Raw genomic sequence first — 21185 nt, forward strand, 5'->3', positions numbered from 1 at the left:
TCTGGCTACAGGTGCGGTGCCAGAGGACTGGAGGACTGCCAATGTTGTACCTTTGTTTAAAAAGGGAGAATGTGATTGACAGAGTAATTACAGGCCAGTCAGCCTAATCTCAGTGGTGGGAAAATTATTGGAAAAATTCCTGAGGGACAGGATAAATCTTCATTTAGAAAGACATGGGGCCCGAAATTCAGTACTGCTGGAAAGCTGGTGCTCCCCCCCACCCCATGTTTTTGTGGCCATTAGTGTAAAAAAATTTTCGTGGCTGAGCCACCTCATATTCAGCTCCAAAAGTGAACAAATAGGTTTCAGCTCTAATGAACCCTTCCAAAGTGGATTTTTCAGCGGTGTGGCTGTCATAATTTTAGCGTTATCACCACTGAGAAATTCAGCTTGCAGGTAAAGGTTTCTAATGAGCCAGCTGCTCCCTGGCCTTTTTAAAGACCAGGGTTTACAGCAAGGTCCTGAGGGGGAAAGGAGTTGGAAGGATGGCTGGTGTAAGAGGTGCAAGGAGAGCCAACAGGTTCACTGATATGAGCTGGAGACACTGATGGACAAGCAAACGCAGCATGGATTCATGAAGGGGAAATCATGTTTAACTAATTTACTGGAATTCTTTGAGGATATAATGAGCATGGTGGATAGAGGTGTACCGATGGATGTGGTGTATTTAGATTTCCAAAAGGCATTCGATAAGGTATCACACAAAAGGTTACTGCAGAAGATAGAGGGACGCGGAATCAGAGGAAATATATTAGCATGGATAGAGAATTGGCTGGCGAACAGAAAGCAGAGAGTCGGGATAAATGGGTCCTTTTCGGGTTGGAAATCGGTGGTTAGTGGTGTGCCACAGGGATCGGTGCTGGGACCACAATTGTTTACAATATATATAGATGACCTGGAAGAGGTGACAGAGTGTAGTGCAAAAAAATTTGCAGATGACACAAAGATTAGTGGGAAAGCGGGTTGTGTAGAGGACACAGAAAGGCTGCAAAGAGATTTAGATAGGTTAAGCGAATGGGCTAAGGTTTGGCAGATGGAATACAATGTCGGAAAGTGTGAGGTCATCCACCTTGGGAAAAAAAACAGTAAAAGGGAATATTATTTGAATGGGGAGAAATTACAACATGCTGAGGTGCAGAGGGACCTGGGGGTCCTTGTGCATGAAACTCTTTTAGAGTCTACCTGCAAAAACAAAAAACATTAAACCATGCCACCCGACCTGGGTGACACACCAGACATTAACAAGGCCCTTTTTTTTTTCCCCCTTTTTTTTTTTGTGTTTTTCTTTTTTTCGTTTTTTTTTTGGGCATGAAAATCACAATTTTTCCCCAGTGCCCCCTATAAAAGGGAAGGGGGACACTAAAAGCACCGGCAATTAAAACAAATTAAACTTTAAAACGTAAAATCAAATTAAAATTTGGTTGCCGGGCGTGATGATGCACTCCAGTCCCTCCGGTGCCCACCTCTCGCGGAAGGCCGCGAGCGTACCGGTGGACACCGCGTGCTCCATCTCCAAGGACACCCTGGACCGGATGTAAGAGCGGAAGAGAGGCAGGCAGTCAGGTTGAACGACCTCCTCGACCGCCCGCTGCCTGGACCGGCTGATTGCACCCTTGGCCGTGCCCAGGAGCAGTCCTACGAGGAGGCCTTCGGACCTACCCGCTCCCCTCCGCACAGGGTGCCCAAAGATCAGGAGAGTGGGACTGAAGTGCAGCCAGAATTTCAGGAGCAGCCCCTTCAAATAGTAAAACAGGGGCTGCAACCTTGTGCATTCCATAAAAACATGGAACACGGACTCTTCCAGACCGCAGAAATTGCAGGCGGCCTGGGAGTACGTGAACCGGCTTAAAAATTTGTTGCACGGCACTGCTCCGTGCACCACCCTCCAGGCCAAGTCCCCGATGAATAGTGGGAGGACCCCTGCGTAGAATGCCCTCCATCGGGGACCCCCGCCTCCTCCGGACGGCAAGATGGTACGCCATGGCGTGTCCGGACGGCCGGCGAGAATGGCAAAGTTGAGAGTGTGCAGGAGCAGCCCGTACAGGAAACCCCTCCGCGCGGAACTGAAAGGCACAGAGGGGATTTCCCCGAGGCGGCTCAAGTTGTGAGGCGCCGGCCCCCGAGGGAGGTTCCGGGGTTTGGCGCCGATGAGGAATTCCGTCCGGACGGGGGTCAGTTCGGACGGGATCTCCCCACGTGCTTGAGCCTCCTCGATGCACCTAACAGAGTCAGGGCCCAGAGCTGTTTTTAGCGACTCGATGGCATCGGCCGCGTGGCGGACGTTGGCAGAATTTAGGCGCCGCGCCAGCGTGTCTGGCGCCATCCAGCCCGCTCCTCCGCCATCGAGCAGGTCCCTGACCCTGGTCACCTCACCAGCCACAGCCCTCTCTTCCGACCGCCACATAAAACCTCGGTCGTGGAGGTACGGATTCCCGAGCAGCGGCTCCTGCAGGACGGCCACCACTCCAGCCGGCGGAGAGCTGCGCTTGGTGGAGACTTTGTTCCAGACCCTGATGAGTTCCTTGTAAAAGACAGGCAGCTCCCGGAGGGCGGTCCTGACACCCCCCAAGTTCGCAAACAGGAGCTGCGTGTCATAATTGAGGTCGCGCTGCTGGCGGAAGAAATACGTCGCCAGAGTGCACCACCTAGGAGGGGGTTCGACGTAAAGGTATCTCTGCAGGGTCTAAAGACGGAAAGTCGCGAGCTGGGCGCTGACGCACACCAACGACTGACCGCCCTCCTCAAGCGGGAGACTCAAGACCGCGGCAGAGACCCAGTGCTTCCTGTTGTTCCAGAAGAAGTCCACCAGCTTCTTCTGTATCTTGGCGACAAACGCAGGGGGAGGGGTCAAAGTGACCAGCCGGTACCACAACATTGCGGCCACCAGCTGGTTTATGACTAGCGCTCGACTTCTGTAGGACAGCACTCGGAGCAGTCCTGTCCAGCGCCCTAGGCGAGCGGCGACCTTGGCCTCCAGCTCCTGCCAGTTCGCCGGCCAGGCTCCCTCGTCGGGGCTAAGGTAGACTCCCAGATAGAGGAGATGGGTCGTGCTCCAGGCAAAAGGCCTGAGCTCCTCCGGCAGGGAGTCCACCCGCCACTGACCCACCAGGAGTCCGGAACATTTCTCCCAGTTGATCCTGGCGGAGGACGCGGCCGAGTAAATCTCCTGGCACTCACGCATCCTCCGCAGGTCAGCGGGATCCTCTACCGCGAGGAGCACGTCATCGGCGTAAGCCGAGAGGACGACCCCCACGCCCGGCCCTTGCAGAGCCAGTCCCGTCAACTCCTTGTGCATGAATCCCAAAAAGTTAGTTTGCAGGTGCAGCAGGTAATCAGGAAGGCGAATGGAATGTTGGCCTTCATTGCGAGAGGGATGGAGTACAAAAGCAGGGAGGTCCTGCTGCAACTGTATAGGCCGCACCTGGAGTACTGCGTGCAGTTTTGGTCACCTTATTTAAGGAAGGATATACTGGCTTTGGAGGGAGTACAGAGCCAATTCACTCGGCTGATTCCGGAGATGAGGGGGTTACCTTATGATGATAGATTGAGTAGACTGGGTCTTTACTCGTTGGAGTTCAGAAGGATGAGGGGTGATCTGAAAGAAACATTTAAAATAATGAAAGGGATAGACAAGATAGAGGCAGAGAGGTTGTTTCCACTGGTCGGGGAGACTAGAACGAGGGGGCACAGCCTCAAAATACCGGGGAGCCAATTTAAAACCGAGTTGAGAAGGAATTTCTTCTCCCAGAGGGTTGTGAATCTGTGGAATTCTCTGCCCAAGGAAGCAGTTGAGGCTAGCTCATTGAATGTATTCAAGTCACAGATAGATAGATTTTTAACCAATAAGGCAATTAAGGGTTACGGGGAGCGGGTAGGTAAGTGGAGCTGAGTCCACAGCCAGATCAGCCATGATCTTATTGAATGGCGGAGCAGGCTCGAGGGGCTAGATGGCCTACTCCTGGTCCTAATTCTTATGTTCTTATTATTGTGGAGGACAGAAGAAGAATACTGTTTCCTGACATGGGGAGACCTGTCAGGCTGCCAGTACATAATGCATGGAGAGAGATTGCAGGGGAGGTGTCAGGCGACTCCATATATATGTGAGGATGTACCCTCCCAGGGGGGTGCTGGATTAATCAAGGACAGTCAGCAATGATTTGTTAAGGGAAGGTCATGTCTGACTAAGTTCATTGAATTTTTGGAAGAGGTAACCAGGAGGGTCGATGAGGGCAGTGCCCATGATGTAGTGTATATGGATTTTAACAAAGCTTTTGATAAGGTTCCACATGACAGACTGGTCATGAAAGTAAAAGCCCATGGGATCCAGGGCAAAGTGGCAAGTTGGATCCAAAATGGGCTCAGAGGCAGGAAGCAAAGGGTAATGTGATGGGTGTTTTTGTGACTGGAAGGCTGTATCCATTGGGGTTCCACAGGGCTCAGTGTTGGGTCCCTTGCTTTTTGTGGTATATATCAGTGACTTGGACTTGAGTGTTGGGGGTATGATTAAGAAGTTTGCATATGACAGTAAAATAGGCTGTGTGGTTGATATTGAAGAAGAAAGCTGTGGACTGCAGGAAGATGTCAATGTACTGGTCAGGTGGCAGAACAGTTGCAAATGGAATTCAATCCGGATAAGTGTGAGTTAATGCACTTGGGGAGGGCTAACAAAGCAAGGGAATACACATTAAATGGTAGACACTGAAAAGTGTAGAGGAACAAAGGGACCTTGGAGTGCAGGTCCACAGATCCCTGAAGGTAGCAGGCCAGGTAGATAAGATAGTTAAGAAGGCATATGGAATACTTGCCTTTATTAGTCAAGGCATGGAATACTGGAGCAGGGACGCTATGCTTGAACAGTATAAAACACTGGTTAAGCCACAGCTGGAGTACTGTGTGCAGTTCTGGTCACCACATTACAGGAAGAACGTGATTGCACTGGAAAGGGTGCAGAGGAGATTTACAAGAATGTTGCGTGGACTGGAGAATTCTGGCTATGAGAAAAGATTGGAGATACTGGGTCTGTTTTCTTGGGAACAGAGGAGGCTGAGGGGAGACCTGATTGAGGTGTATAAAATTATGAAGAGCCTGGATAGAGCAAATAGGAAGGACCTGTTTCCCTTGGCAGAGGGGTTAACAACCAGGGGGCATAGATTTAAAGTTATGGGGGGAGGTATAGAGGAGATATTAGAGGAAATGTCTTCACCCAAAGAGTGGTGAGGATCTGGAACTCACTGCCTGAAAGTGTGGTAGAGACAGAAAGCCTCACCAAACTTAAAAGGTACTTGAATGTGCATTTAAAGTGCCATAACCTACAGGGCTACGGACCAAGAGTTGCAAAGTGGGATTCGGCTGGATAGCTTTTGGTTGGCCGGCATGGACATGATGAGCCGAAATGTCCACCTTCCGTGCTGTAAATTTCTATGATATGATGATCTTATTGAATGGTGGAGCAAGCTCGAGGGGCCGAATGGCCTACTCCTAATTCTTATGTTCTTATGTCATTATGTTTTTCCACAGAGGACAATGTGGCACTGAAGGGGACTGCCACCCAATCTGACACATCTCACTCAGCAGGTGCCGCTCGAGCCATTGACGGCAAGGCAGACACGCAGTGGGGCGGGAAATCGTGCACGCACACCCCCATACAGAATGACCCGTGGTGGAGAGTGGATTTAAAGGACAAGTACCACGTGTCTGCAGTAATTATCACTAACAGAGCCGACTGCTGCTCGGAACGGCTGTCAGGAGCAGAGATTCGCATCGGGAGCTCGCTGGAGAATAACGGAAATTCCAACCCACTGTAACTATACAGCAGCAAGCGCTGCACTTTTAAAGCTGTACATTTGTGTCGTATGTTTGTTCATGAAGTTTAATTGTGCCTGATGTATTGAAGAGTATATATCCAGTTTCAGTAGACTGCTGTGTTATTATTACATAAGAACATAAGAAATAGGATCAGGAGTAGACTATTCGGCTCCATGGCTGATCTTCTACCTCAACTCCATTTTCCTGCACTATCCACAAATCCCTTGATTCCCTTAATATCCAAAACTCTATCGATCTGTATCTTGAATCAACAACTGAGCTTCCACAACCCTCTGGGGTAGAGAATTCCAAAGATTCGCAGCCCTCTCAGTTAAGAATTTCTCCTCATCTCGGTCCAAAATGGCCGACCACTTATTCTGATAATAATAGATTCGAGCATTTTCCCTACTTCTGAGGTCAGGTTAACTGGTCTGTAGTTTCCCGTTTTCTCTCTCCCTCCTTTCTTACAGCGAGCGATCCATGAAACTCAAAAAATGGGTCACAACATTCAGTTGGAATCTGTATTGTAAACTCCCATCAGACCCTGACTCTGGCCACAACAACTTGCATTTATATAGCACCTTTAACAGTAAAACATCCCAAAGCACTTCACAGGAACGATTATCAAACAAAATTTGACACCGAGCCACATTAGGAGATAATAGGACAGATGGGAGGTTTCAAGGAACATTTAACGGAGGAGAGAGAGGTCGAAAGACGGAGAGGTTGAAGGAGGAGGTCCCAGAGTTTAGGGCCCAGGCAGCTGAGCACACACTGCCGATGGTGAAGGGATTAAATTCGGGGGATGCTCAAGAGGTGAGAATTGGAGAATCGCAGAGATCTCAGAGGGTTGTAGGAGTGGATGAGGTTACAGAGATAGGGAGGGGCGAGGCCATGGAGGGATCTGAACACGAGGATGTGAATTTTAAAATCCTTCCTAAAATGTGCTGCCCACTTTATTGATATACTTTGCCCCAAGCTCCCTTTATTTGCACCAGAGGGTTTGTTACCAGGAGTCCTTTGAGACCAGAGGCCTGGACTAATAATCCAGAGACCGTGAGTTCAAATCCCTCCGTGGCAGTTTGAGAATCTGAATTGAAATTGATATAAAAAGCTGGGATCAATAAAAGTGACCATTTAATGTCTGATTGGGATAAAAACCCAACTGGGTCACTAATGTCCTTCAGGGAAGGAAGCCTGCCGTCCTTACCCGGTCTGGGCCTACATGTGACTCCAGTCCCACACCAACATGGTTGACTACAACTACCCCCTGAAGCGGCCCAGCGAGACCTTCAGTTTGTGTCAAACTGCACTGCAGCGGTTCAAGAAGGCCCACCACCCCTTCTCAGGGCAACTCGGGACGGGCAATAAATGACGGCCTTGCCAGCAACGGCCACACCCGAGAATGGATTTCTTCACAATCCGCAAAGCCGGTGCATTTGGTGACTAACAGTGCTTAATTTATTCTCTTTCAGATGTGGAACAATCGGCTCTAGTTTAGATATAAAAACATTCTCTTTTGACTGCAAAAGAATGATGGGTCAATATGTGAATATCGTCATCCCAGGAAGTGGAAAATTCCTGACCCTTTGTGAGGTTGAGGTCTATGGGTCGAAGGAGAGGCGATATGGTAAAAATGCTTAAAAATCTGTAGGATTTAGACAAATTGCATCCAAGTATAAAAAGAGAGACTTGCACTTCTATAGCTCCTTTCACAATCTTAGGCCTCCCAAAGTGCTTCACAGCCAATGAAGTACTTTCAAAGAGTAGCCTCTGTTGTAAGGTAGGAAATACAGCAGCCCATTTGCGTGCTGAAAGATCCCACAAACAGCAAAGTGATCATGACGAGATTATCTGTCTTAGTGATGTTGGTTCGGAGATAAATCTTGGGCAGGACACCAGTGAGAACTTTCCTGCTCCTCTTCGAATAGTGACTGTTGGATCATTTACGTCCACCTGAGAGAGCAGGTATTCAGTACCGCCCCTCTAAGAGTGCAGCGCCCCTTCAGTACTGCCCCTCCGATAGTGCAGTGCTCACTCAATACTGCCCTTCCGACAGTGCGGCGTTCCCTCAGTACTAATCCTCCGAGCGTGCAGTGCTCACTCAGTACTGACCCTTCAACGTGCATTGCCCCCCGAGTACTGCCCGTCGACAGTGCAGCGCTCCCTCCGTACTGCCACAGTACTGACCCTCTGACAGTGCAGTGCTCCCCCAGTACTGCCCCTCGACAGTGCAGCGCTCCCTCAGTACTCACGGGTAGCTGAGCTGCACAGCTGGGGAGGAAAAAGAATGGAAGAGCTATAGTGGTAGGGGATTCCATAGTCAGGGGAGCAGACAGGCGTTTCTGCGGCCGCAGACATAACTCTAGGATGGTATGTTGCCTCCCTGGTGCCAGAGTCAACGATGTCACTGAGAGGCTGCAGGGCATTCTGAGGGGAGAGGGTGAACAGCCAGAGATCGTGGTCCACATCGATATCAATGACATAAGTAGAAAGAGGGATGACATTCTGCAGGCAGAGTTTAGGGAGCTAGGAGAGAGATTAAAAAGCAGAACCTCAAAGGTGGTAATGTCCGGATTACTCCCAGTGCCATAAGCTAGTGAGTACAGAAATAGGAGTACAGAGCAGAAGAATACATGGCTGGAGAGATGGTGCAGGTGGGAGGGCTTTAGTTTGCTGAGGTATTGGGAATGCTTCTGGGGGAGGTGGGACCTGTACAAGCCGGACGGGTTGCACCTCAACAGAGCCGGGAAGCAATATCCACGCCGGGGGATTTGCTAGTGCTGTTGGGGAGAGTTTAAACTGGCTTGGTAGCGGGATGGGAACCTGAAACTAGATTCAGTAGGGAGGGGAATAAAGCTGGAATTAGAAAGCAAAAATAAAGAAAGTGAGTTTGAAGGAGAGAGGAAGCAAGCAGGAAAAAAGGGTAAAAAAAACAATTGAAAGGCACTTTGTCTAAATGCACGTGGCATTTGCAACAAAACAGATGAGGTAACAGCACAAATTGAGAAAAATGGGTATGATCTGATAGCCATGACAGAGATGTGGTTGCAAAGTGTCCAGGACTGGGATTTAAATATTCAGAGGTATTTGACAATCCAGAAGGACAGACAGAAAGGAAAAGGAGGTGGGGTAGCTCCATTGATAAAGGATGGAATTGCTGCAATAGTGAGAAACGATATTGGCTCAAATCATCAGTATGTTGAAACAGTTTGGATGGAGATAAGGAATAATAAGAGGAAAAAGTCACTGGTGGGCGTATTCTATAGGCCCCCTAATAGTAGCAACTCTGTTGGTCGGAGTATAAACCTGGAAATAGTGGGAGCTTGTAAAAAGGGAACAGCTATAATCATGGGTGATTTTAACCTCCATATTGATTGGACAAATTAAATTGGTCAGGGTAGCCTTGAGGAGGAGTACATAGAGTGCATAAGGCATGGGTTCCTTGAGCAGAATGTAACGGAACCAACCAAGGGGCAGGCTATCTTAGATCTGGTCCTGTGTAATGAGACAGGATTAATGAAGGAACCCCTTGGAATGAGTGATCATAGCATGATTGAATTTCAAATTCAGATGGAGGGTGAGAAAGTTTGATCCCTAACCAGCGTACTGAGTTTAAGTAAAGGAGACTATAAAGATATGAGGACAAAGTTGGGTAAAGTGGACTGGGAAAATAGATTAAAGTGTAGGACGGTTGATGAACAGTGGTGTACATTTAAGGAGATGTTTCACAACTCTCAAGAAAAATATATTCCAGTGAAGCGAAAAAGGTGTCAGAGAAAAGATAGCCATCCGTGGCTAACTAAATAAATAAATAAATAAAGGACGGTATCCAATTAAAAACAAGGGCATACAAAGTGGCCAAAGCTAGTGGGAGGACAGAAAATTGGGTAGCTCTTAAAAGCCAGCAAAGAATGACTAAAAAAATGATTAAGAAAGGGAAGATAGACTATGAAAATAAACCAGCACGAAATATAAAAAGAGATAGCAATAGTTTCTATAGGTATATAAAAAGGAAAAGAGTGGCTAAAGTAAATTTGGTCCCTTCGAGGACTAGACTGGGGAATTGTAATGGGGAACATGGAGCTGGCTCAAATTCTGAACAAATATTTTGTATCAGTCTTTACGGTAGAGGACACTAACAATATTCCGACAGTGGATTGCCAAGGGGCTATAGGCGGGGAGGAATTTAACACAATCACAATCACCAAGGAGGTGGTACTCAGTAAGATAATGGGACTAAAGGCAGATAAATCCCCTGGACCTGATGGCTTGCATCCTAGGGTCTGAAGAGTAGTAGCGGCAGGGATTGTGGCTGCATTGGTTGTAATTTACCAAAATGTCCTGGATTCTGGGGAGGTCCCAGCAGATTGCAAAACTGCAAATGCAACGCCCCTATTTAAAAAAGGAGGCAAACAAAAAGCAGGAAACTATAGACCAGTTAGCCTAACATCTGTGGTTGGTAAAATGTTGCAGTCCATTCTTGAAGAAGCAGTAACAGGACATTTGGAAAAGCAAAATTCGGTCAGGCAGAGTCAGCATGGATTTTTGAATAGGAAGTCATGTTTGACACATTTGCTAGAATTCTTTGAGGGTGTAATGAACAGGGTGGATAAAGGGGAACCAGTGGATGTGGCGTATTTGGACTTGCAGAAAGCATTTGTCAAGGTGCCACATAAAAGGTTACTGCACAAGATAAAAGTTCATGGGGTTGGCGGTAATATATTAGCATGGATGGAGGATTGGCTAAAAAACAGAGCGTAGGGATAAATGGTTCATTCTCTGGTTGGCAACCAGTAACTAGTGGGGTGCCGCAGGGATCAATGCTGGGCCCCCAACTATTTATAATCTATATTAGCGACTTGGAAGAAGGGACTGAATGCAACGTAGCCAAGTTTGCTGACGATACAAAGATGGAAGGAAAAGCAATGTGTGAGGAGGACACAAAAAATCTGCAAAAGGAAATAGACAGACTAAGTGAATGGGCAAACATTTGGCAGCTGGAATATAATGTTGGAAAGTGTGAGATCATGCAATTTGACAGAGAAAAATCAAAGAGCAAGTTATTATTTAAATGGAGAAAGTTTGCAAAGTGCCACAGTACAGCGGGACCTGGGGGTAATCGTGCATGAAGCACAAAAGGATAGTATGCAGGTACAGCAAGTGATGAGGAAGGCCAATGGTATCTTGGCCTTTATTGCAAAGGGGATGGAGTATAAAAGCAAGGAAGACTTGCTACAGCTATACAGGGTATAGGTGAGGTCACACCTGGAATACTGCATGCAGTTTTGGTTTCCATATTAACGAAAGGATACACTTGCTTTGGAGGCAGTTCAGAAAAGATTCACAACATTGATTCCGGGGATCATGGGGTTAACTTATGAGGAAAGGTTGAGTAGGTTGGGCCTCTACTCATTGGAATTCAGAAGAATGAGAGGTGATCTTATCGAAACGTATAAGATTATTGGGAAAGCGGGTTGTAGAGAGGACACAGAAAGGCTGCAAAGAGATTTGGATAGGTTAAGCGAATGGGCTAAGGTTTGGCAGATGGAATACAATGTCGGAACGTGTGAGGTCATCCACCTTGGGAAAAAAAAACAGAAAAGGGAATATTATTTGAACGGGGAGAAATTACAACGTGCTGCGGTGCAGAGGGACCTGGGGGTCCTTGTGCATGAATCCCAAAAAGTTAGTTTGCAGGTGCAGCAGGTAATCAGGAAGGTGAATGGAATGTTGGCCTTCATTGCGAGAGGGATGGAGTACAAAAGCAGGGAGGTCCTGCTGCAACTGTACAGGGTATTGGTGAGGCCGCACCTGGAGTACTGCGTGCAGTTTTGGTCACCTTACTTAAGGAAGGATATACTAGCTTTGGAGGTACAGAGACGATTCACGAGGCTGATTCCGGAGATGACGGGGTTACCTTATGATGATAGATTGAGTAGACTGGGTCTTTACTCGTTGGCGTTCAGAAGGATGAGGGGGGATCTCATAGAAACATTTAAAAGAATGAAAGGGATAGACAAGATAGAGGCAGAGAGGTTGTTTCCACTGGTCGGGGAGACTAGAACTAGGGGGCACAACCTCAAAATAAGGGGGAGCCAATTTAAAACCGAGTTGAGAAGGAATTTCTTCTCCCAGAGGGTTGTGAATCTGTGGAATTCTCTGCCCAAGGAAGCAGTTGAGGCAAGCTCATTGAATGTATTCAAGTCACAGATAGATATAATTTTAACCAATAAGTGAATTAAGGGTTACGGAGAGCAGGCGGGTAAGTGGAGCTGAGTCCACAGCCAGATCAGCCATGATCTTGTTGAATGGCGGAGCAGGCTCGAGGGGCGAGATGGCCTCCTCCTGTTCCGAATCCTTATTTTCTTATGATGTTCTTATTATGAGGGGGCTTGACAAGGTGGATGCAGAGAGGATGTTTCCACACAGAGCGGAGACTAGAATGAGTGGGCATGGTCTAAGAATAAGGGGCCGCCCATTTAAAATTGAGATGAGGAGAAATTTCTTCTCTTAAGAGGGTTGTAAATTTGTGGAATTCGCTGTCTCAGAGAGCCGAGGAAGCTGGGACATTGAATAAATTGAAGACAGGAATAGGCAATTTCTTAAACGGTAAGGGGATAAGGGTTTATGGGGAGCGGGCAGTGAAGAGAGGCTGAGTCGATGATCAGATCAGCCTCAGCCATGATCTTATTGAATGGTGGAGCATGCTCGAGTTGCCGTATGGCCTACTCCTGTTCCTATTTCTTATGTTCTTATGTACTGCCCCTTGACAGTGCAGTGCTCCCCCAGTACTGCCCCTCAGCATTGCAGCGCTCTCCCAGTATGGCCCCTCTGAAAGTACTGCGCTCCCTCAGTACCGCCACTCCGACAGTGCAGCACTCCCTCAGTACTGCCCCTCCGACTGTTTAGTGGTTCCTCAGTATTGTCCCTCTGACAGTGCAGCGCTCCCCCAGTACTGCTTCTCCGACAGTGCAGCACTCCCTCAGTACTGACCCTGCATAAGTGCAATGCTCTCCCAGTACTGCCCCTCTGACAACGTAGTGCTCACTCAGTACTGTCCCTCCGATAGTGCAGTGTTCAATCAGTACTGCCCCTATTTCAGTGCATCGCTGCCTCAGTACTGCCCCTCCAACACTGCAACGCTCCCTCAGTACTGCCCCTCCGACAGCACAACGATCTCTCAGTGCTGCCCCTCTGGCAGTGCAGCGCTCCCTCAGTGGCGATGGCGGGACTTCCGTGGCAGGCACAGAAAGTTCCGGCCCCAGCTGGTTACCGCCCCCAATTAGGGCGCAGGGCAATTTCACCCCCCTGCTTTCCTTATCAGTGATAGGACATACAAGCCTTGGAGGCAACGCAATGGAGGTTCACCTCCTTGTTACCTGAGATGAGAGGTTCGTCCTACGAGGAGTGATTGAGTAGATTGGGCCTATACTCTGGAGATTAGAAGAACGAGAGGTGATCTCATTGAAACATACAAGATTCTGAGGGGTATTGACAGGGTAGATGCTGAGAGGCTGTTTCCCCTGGCTGCAGAGTCTATAGGATAAGGGGTCGGTCATTTAAGATTGAGATGAGAAGGAATTAGTTCACTCAGAGAGTTGTGACTCTTTAGAATTCACTGCCCTGCAGGGCTGTGGATGCTCAGTTGTTGAGTATATTCAAGGCTGTGACAGATAGATTTTGGGACTATCGGGGATCAAGGGATATCTGTATAGTGCGGGAAGGTGGAGTTGAGGTCAGAAGATCAGCCATGATCTTATTGAATAGTGGACCAGGCTCAAGGGGCCGAATGGCCTACTCCTGCTCCTAATTCTTATGTTCTGATGTCATTATGTTTTTCCACAGAGGACAATGTGGCACTGAAGGGGACTGCGACCCAATCTGACACATCTCACTCAGCATGTGCCTCTCGAGCCATTGACGGCAATGCAGACACGCAGTGGGCTGGGAATTCGTGCACGCACACCCCCATACAGAATGACCCGTGGTGGAGAGTGGATTTAGAGGACACGTACCGTGTATCTACAGTAAACATCACTAACAGAGCCGACTGCTGCTCGGAACGGTTGTCAGGAGCGGAGATTCACATCGGGAGCTCGCTGGAGAATAACGGAAATTGCAACCCACTGTAACTATACAGCAGCAAGCGCTGCACTTTTAAAGCTGTACATTTGTGTTGTATGTTTGTTCAGGAAGTTTAATCGTGACTGATGTATTGAAGAGTATAGGGGCAAATGGTGGTCGGAGGTTTCCGTTGTACGAACGCAACCGCCCGAAAAAAATCTACAAAAGTACCTGTTGGTCCCGGAGAAACATAGGATTCCAGTCGGAGGCCTTCATTCGCTGCGCAGCGAATGGGGAAATATCTTCCACGTACGGACATCTAGTTTACAATCACGTGGGCCTGGACCACCAATCACTAGGTAATATTCTCAGTGATAAAAATGGGAACTGAGTTTATACGAGTTCCCATTACTATCAATGAGAATAATCCCCTAAAATAAGAAACACAACACCATAAATAAAAATACACCACACATATTTAAAATTAATTGAAATTAAATGTAATTAAATGTTTTAGAAAAAAAATGTTATTCGGAATTTTTTTAATGTGGTTTAACAGGGTTAAAAATTAAATTGCCTCAATGGACAGGGTTTTTAACATAAAAATTAATGATTACATTTGAATGTTTCTATGTTTTAAAAGCATTATGCTGGTAAATGTAAGCTATGCACCTGCTTTTACCAGGCGTAAAGGTGTGATGGACATTCGCTGGTCATGAGTTGGGCAAATAGCCCAATCTGTACCGCGCGGACGTCCTTCCTGCGGGGATGTGTAGGATCTTTGTAAAGAAATGTTGACAGATCGGAAAGACACTTCGTGCGCACCCGTCATGGCAGCAATTTTCACCCATTTATCTCCCGTTTCAGTAGCCTGTTGTGCTGTTATTACATAAGAAGATAAGAAATTCAGGGTCCGGTGAGGCCTGTTACAGCCGTTTTGCGGCGGCAATGCGGCGGAATCAAGTGGCCGCCACGTTGCAGTAGATTGGTCGTCACGACCCTAATTCACCTCGGGGATTTTTCGGCTTATCCCCACTTCCGCCCCACTGCTGCCGACTGCCGCTCTCCCGCACCTACATCGCATTACGCTCAAAATTTACCTCCAAAAAGCGATGATCTGCTGCCCGGCAGCTTTTTCTGTGGGTACCTGGTTTTGTGTGTGTACAGTACAGCAGCACGGCGGCGTGGTTGAATGACAGTATTGGAGGGTCGGTCCCACCCCAAAATTCGCCCCTTCACCAGCACTTACCCCCGCACTCCCGCCCCCATTATGGCCAGCTTCCGATCCGATGTGAAAAAAACTTCAGAGTGGAGAAAATCGATCGGAAGCCCGCCTCATCGCACCCGGCGGTAAAAACTGAAAAGAAATGGGAGGTGTGCCAGCTTTCTGGCGGGCCTGAACGTGGGCCACCAAAACGGTACACAATACTCCAGCTGTGGTCTCACAAGGACTCTATATAATTACAGTGAGACATACTCAAATCCTTTTGTAATAAAAGATAACATACCAATGCTTTCTTAATTGCTTGCTGTTCCTGCAAGTTAACTTTCAGTGATTTGTGTACAAGGACACCGAGGTCCCTCTGAACACCAACATTTCCCAATCTCTCCATTTAAAAAATACTCTGCTTTTCTATTTTTCATGGCAAAGTGGATAACTTCACATTTCTCCACATTATATTCCATTTGCCATGTTCTTGCCCACTCACTGAGCCTGTCTAGATTCCCTTGAAGCCTCCTGACAACTTACCTTCCCACCTAGCTTTGTATTTGTTACATTTGGTCCCCTCATCCAAATCATTGATATAGATTGTGCATAGCTGGGGCCCAAACACCGCTCCTTGTGGTATCCCACTAGTTACAGCCTGCCAACCTGAAAATTACCCGTTTGTGTAATAACCCCTTGTGTGGCACCTTATTGAATGACTTCTGAAAATCCAATTACAACACATCCACTGTTCCCCCTTTTCTATTCTGTTAGGTACGATCTCAAAAAAACATACAGATTTTGCAAGCATGATTTCTCTTTCATAAATCCGTATTGTCTGCCCAATCCTATTACTAATTTCTAAGCCCTGTTACCATGTCCATAATAATAGATTCTAACATTTACCTACTTCTGATGTCAGGCTAACTGGTCTGTCGTTTCCTGTTTTCTCTCTCCCTTCTTTCTTACATTGATCGATCCATGAAACTCAAAGAGTGGGACATGACATTCAGTTGGTATCTGTATTGTAAACTCCCATCAGACCCTGGCTCTGGAAAAATGCATTTTAAAACCACTACAACAACAATTTGCATTTGTATATTGTATAGTAAAATGTCCCAAAGCACTTCTCACGAGCGATCATCAAACAAACTTTGACACCATATAAGGAGATAATAGGACAGGTGGGTCGGTTTCAAGCAGCATTTTAACGGAGGAGAGAGAGGTCGAGAGACGGAGAGGTTTAAGGAGGGAGTCCCAGAGATTAGGGCCCAGGCAGCTGAGCACGATTAAATTCGGGGTATGCTCAAAGGGCCAGAATTGGAGGATAGCAAAAATCTCAGAGGGTTGTAGGAGTGGAGGAAGTTACAGAGATACGAGGGGTGAGGCCACAGAGGGATCTGAACACGAGGATGTTAATTTTGAAATCCTTCCGAAAATGTGCTGCCCACTTTATTGATATACTTTGCCCCAAGCTCCCTTTATTTGCACCAGAGGGTTCGTTACCAGGAGTCCTCTGAGTCCAGAGGCCTGGCCTAATAATCCAGAGGACGTGAGTTGAAATCCCTCCATGGCAGTTTGAGAATCTGAATTGAAATTGATGTAAAAAGCTGGGATCAGTAAAAGTGACCATTTACTGTCGGATTGGGATAAAAACCTAACTCTGTCACTAATGTCCTTTAAGGAAGGAAACCTGCCGTCCTTACCCGGTCTGGGCCTACATGTGACTCCAGTCCCACACCAACATGGTTGACGATAACTGCTCCCTGAACCGGCCCAGCGAGACCCTCAGTTTGTGTCAAACTGCACTGCAGCGGTTCAAGAAGGCCCACCACCCCTTCTCAGGGCAACTCAGGACGGGCAATAAATGCCGGCCTTGCCAGCGACGCCCACACCCGAGAATGGATTTCTTCATAATCCGCAACGCCGGTGCATTTGGTGGCTAATAGTGCTTAATTTATTCTCTTTCAGATGTGGAACAATCGGCTCGAGTTTAGATATAAAAACATTCTCTTTTGACTGCAAAGATATGATGGGTCAATATGTGAATATCATCATACCAGGAAGTGGAAAATTGCTGACCCTTTGTGAGGTTGAGGTCTATGGGTCGAAGGAGAGGCGATATGGTAAAAATGCATAAAAATCTGTACGATTTGGACAAATTGCAGCCAAGTATAAAAAGAGAGACTTGCACTTCTATAGCGTCTTACACAACTTCAGGCCCTCCCAAAGTGCTTCACAGCCAATGAAGTACTTTCAAAGGGTAGTCTCTGTTGTAAGGTATGAAAAACGACGGCCCACAAACAGCAAAGTGATCATGACGGGATTATCTGTCTTAGTGATGTTGGTTCGGAGATAAATCTTGGGCAGGACACCAGTGAGAACTTTCCTGCTCCTCTTCGAATAGTGACCGTTGGATCATTTACGTCCACCTGAGAGCAGGTATCCAGTACCGCTACTGCGAGAGTGCAGCGCCCCCTCAGTACTGCCCCTCCGATAGTGCAGTGCTCAACGTGCATTGTCCTCCAGTATTGCCTGTCGACAGTACAGCGCTCCCTCCATACTGCCACAGTACTGACCCTCTGACAGTGCAGTGCTCCCCCAGTACTGTCCCTCGACAGTGCAGCGCTCCCTCAGTATTCACGGGTAGCTGAGCTGCACAGTGGGGGAGGAAAAAGAATGGAAGAGCTACAGTGGTGGGGGATTGCATAGTCAGGGGAGCAGACAGGCGTTTCTGCGGCCGCAGACGTAACTCTAGGATGGTATGTTGCCTCCCTGGTGCCAGAGTCAAGGATGTCACTGAGAGGCTGCAGGGCATTCTGAGGGGAGAGGGTGAACAGCCAGAGATCGTGGTCCACATTGGTACCAATGACATAAGGAGAAAGAGGGATGACATTCTGCAGGCAGAGTTTAGGGAGTTAGGAGAGAAATTAAAAAGCAGGACTTCAAAGGTGGTAATGTCCGGAGTACTCCCAGTGCCATAAGCTAGTGAGTACAGAAATAGGAGTATAGAGCAGAAGACTACGTGGCTGGAGAGATGGGACAGGCAGGAGGGCTTTAGTTTCCTCAGGCATTGGGAACGCTTCTGGGAAAAGTGGGACCTGAACAAGCCGGACGGGTTGCACCTCAACAGAGCTGGGAAGCAATATCCACGCCGGGTGATTTGCTCGTGCTGTTGGGGAGGTTTTAAATGAGCTTGGTCGGGGGATGGGAACCTGAAACTAGATTCAGTAGGGAGGGGAGTAAAGCTGCAATTAGAAAGCAAAAATAAAGAACGTGAGTTTGAAGGAGAAAGGAAGCAAGCAGGAAAAAAGGGTAACAATATATATGAGGTCACAGCACAAATTGAGAAAAATGGGTATGATCTGATAGCCATTACAGAGATGCGGTTGCAAAGTGTCCAGGACTGGGAATTAAATATTCAGAGGTATTTGACAATCCAGAAGGACAGACAGAAAGGAAAAGGAGGTGGGGTAGCTCTATTGAGAAAGGGTGGAATCACTGAAATAGTGAGAAACGATATTGGCTCGAATGATCAGGATGTTGAAACAGTTTGGATGGAGATAAGAAATAATAAGGGGAAAAAAATCACTGGTGGGCGTATTCTATAGGCCCCCTAACAGTAGCAACTCTGTTGGTCCGAGTATAAACCTGGAAATATTGGGAGCTTGTAAAAAGGGAACAGCTATAATCATGGGTGATTTTAACCTCCATATTGATTGGACAAATTAAATTGGTCAGGGTAGCCTTGAGGGTACATAGAGTGCATAAGGGACGGGTTCCTTGAGCAGAATGTAACGGAACCAACCAGGAGGCAGGCTATCTTAAAACTGGTCCTGTGTAATGAGACAGGATTAATAAAGGATCCCCTTGGAATGAGTGATCATAGCATGATTGAATTTCAAATTCAGATGGAGGGTGAGAAATTTGGATCCCTAACCAGCGTACTGAGCTTAAATAAAGGAGACTATAAAGGTATGAGAACAGAGTTGGCTAAAGTGAACTGGGAAAATAGATTAAAGTGTAGGACGGTTGATGAACAGTGGTGTACATTTAAGGAGCTGTTTCACAACTCTCAAGAAAAATATATTCCAGTGAAGCGAAAAAGGTGTCAGAGAAAAGATAGCCATCCGTGGCTAACTAAATAAATAAAGGACAGTATCCAATTAAAAACAAGGGCATACAAAGTGGCCAAAACTAGTGGGAGGACAGAAAATTGGGAAGCTTTTAAAAGCCAGCAAAGAATGACTAAAAAAATGATTAAGAAAGGGAAGATAGACTATGAAAATAAACCAGTACGAAATATAAAAAGAGATAGCAATAGTTTCTATAGGTATATAAAAAGGAAAAGAGTGGCTAAAGTAAATTTGTTCCCTTCGAGGACTAGACTGGGGAATTGTAATGGGGAACATGGAGCTAGTAGAAACTCTGAACAAATATTTTGTATCAGTCTTTACGGTAGAGGACACTAACAATATTCCGACAGTGGATTGTCAAGGGGCTATGGGGCGGGAGGAACTTAACACAATCACAATCACCAAGGAGGTGGTACTCAGTAAGATAATGGGTCAAAAGGCAGATAACTCCCCTGGACCTGATGGTTTGCATCCTAGGGTCTGAAGAGTAGTAGCGGCAGGGATTGTGGATGCATTGGTTGTAATTTACCAAAATGTCCTGGATTCTGGGGAGGTCCCAGCAGATTGCAAAACTGCAAATGCAACGCCCCTATTTAAAAAAGGAGGCAAACAAAAAGCAGGAAACTATAGACCAGTTAGCCTAACATCTGCGGTTGGGAAAATGTTGCAGTCCATTATTGAAGAAGCAGGTTCAGGACATTTGGAAAAGCAAAATTCGGTCAGGCAGAGTCAGCATGGATTTATGAAGAGGAAGTCATGTTTGACAAATTTGCTAGAATTCTTTGAGGATGTAATGAACAGGGTGGATAAAGGGGAACCAGTGGATGTGGCGTATTTGGACTTGCAGAAGGCATTTGTCAAGGTGCCACATAAAAAGTTACTGCACAAGATAAAAGTTCATGGGGTTGGCGGTAATATATAAGCATGGATAGAGGATTGGCTAACGAACAGAAAACAGAGAGTAGCGATAAATGGTTCATTCTCTGGTTGGCAACCAGTAACTAGTGGGGTGCCGCAGGGATCAATGCTGGGCCCCCAACTATTTATAATCTATATTAACGAATGAGAAGAAGGGACTGAGAGCAACGTAGCCAAGTTTGCTGACGATACAAAGATGGGAGGAAAAGCAATGTGTGAGGAGGACACAAAAAATCTGCAACAGGAAATAGACAAAGTGAATGGGCAAAAATTTGGCAGTTGGAGTATAATGTTGGAAAGTGTGAGATCATGCACTTTTGCAGAGAAAAATCAAAGAGCAAGTTATTATTGAAATGGCGAAAGATTGCAAAGTGCCACAGTACAGCGGGACCTGGGGGTAATCGTACATGATGCACAAAAGGATAGTATGCAGGTACAGCAAGTGATGAGGAAGGCCAATGGTATCTTTGCCTTTATTGCAAAGGGGATGGAGTATAAAAGCAAGGAAGTCTTGCTGCAGCTATACAGGATACAGGTGATGCCACACCTGGAATACTGCGTGCAGTTTTGGTTTCCATATAAACAAAAGGATACACTTGCTTTGGAGGCAGTTCAGAGAAGGTTCACTAGATTGATTCCAGGGATCAGGGGGTTGACTTATGAGGAAAGGTTGAGTCGGTTGGGCCTCTACTCATTGAAATTCAGAAGAATGAGAGGTGATCTTATCGAAACGTATAAGATAATGAGGGGGCTTGACAAGGTGGAAGCAGAGAGGATGTTTCCACACAGAGGGGAGACTAGAACTTGAGGGCATGGTCTTAGAATAAGTGGCCGCCCATTTAAAATTGAGATGAGGAGAAATTTCTTCTCTCAAAGGTTGTAAATTTGTGGAATTCGCTGCCTCAGACAGCTGAGGAAGCTGGGACAGTGAATAAATTGAAGACAGGAATAGACAATTTCTTAAACGGTAAGAGGATAAGGGTTTATGGGGAGCGGGCAGTGAAGTGAGGCTGAATCCATGATCAGATCAGCCTCAGCCATGATCTTATTGA

The 21185-nt window shown here is 46.9% G+C and overlaps 1 protein-coding gene across 10 annotated transcripts in view; it reads left to right on the forward strand.

Moving 5' to 3' along the window:
- The window catches only part of LOC139254651 (uncharacterized), a 228861-nt gene that overhangs the window by 105601 nt on the left and 102075 nt on the right, over positions 1-21185 (forward strand). For 8 of the 10 annotated variants that reach the window (XM_070873776.1, XM_070873775.1, XM_070873774.1 and 5 more), the window contains 4 exons: positions 5518-5800; positions 7281-7435; positions 13654-13936; positions 17051-17205. In XM_070873776.1, coding sequence (XP_070729877.1) covers positions 5518-5800; positions 7281-7435; positions 13654-13936; positions 17051-17205 — 876 coding nt within the window. The remainder of the gene's footprint in view (positions 1-5517; positions 5801-7280; positions 7436-13653; positions 13937-17050; positions 17206-21185) is intronic. The other 2 variants (XM_070873782.1, XM_070873780.1) reach the window with 2 other exon arrangements.

The sequence above is a fragment of the Pristiophorus japonicus genome, unplaced genomic scaffold (assembly GCF_044704955.1).
Source record: "Pristiophorus japonicus isolate sPriJap1 unplaced genomic scaffold, sPriJap1.hap1 HAP1_SCAFFOLD_567, whole genome shotgun sequence".
In the NCBI taxonomy this organism is placed as follows: domain Eukaryota; kingdom Metazoa; phylum Chordata; class Chondrichthyes; family Pristiophoridae; genus Pristiophorus; species Pristiophorus japonicus.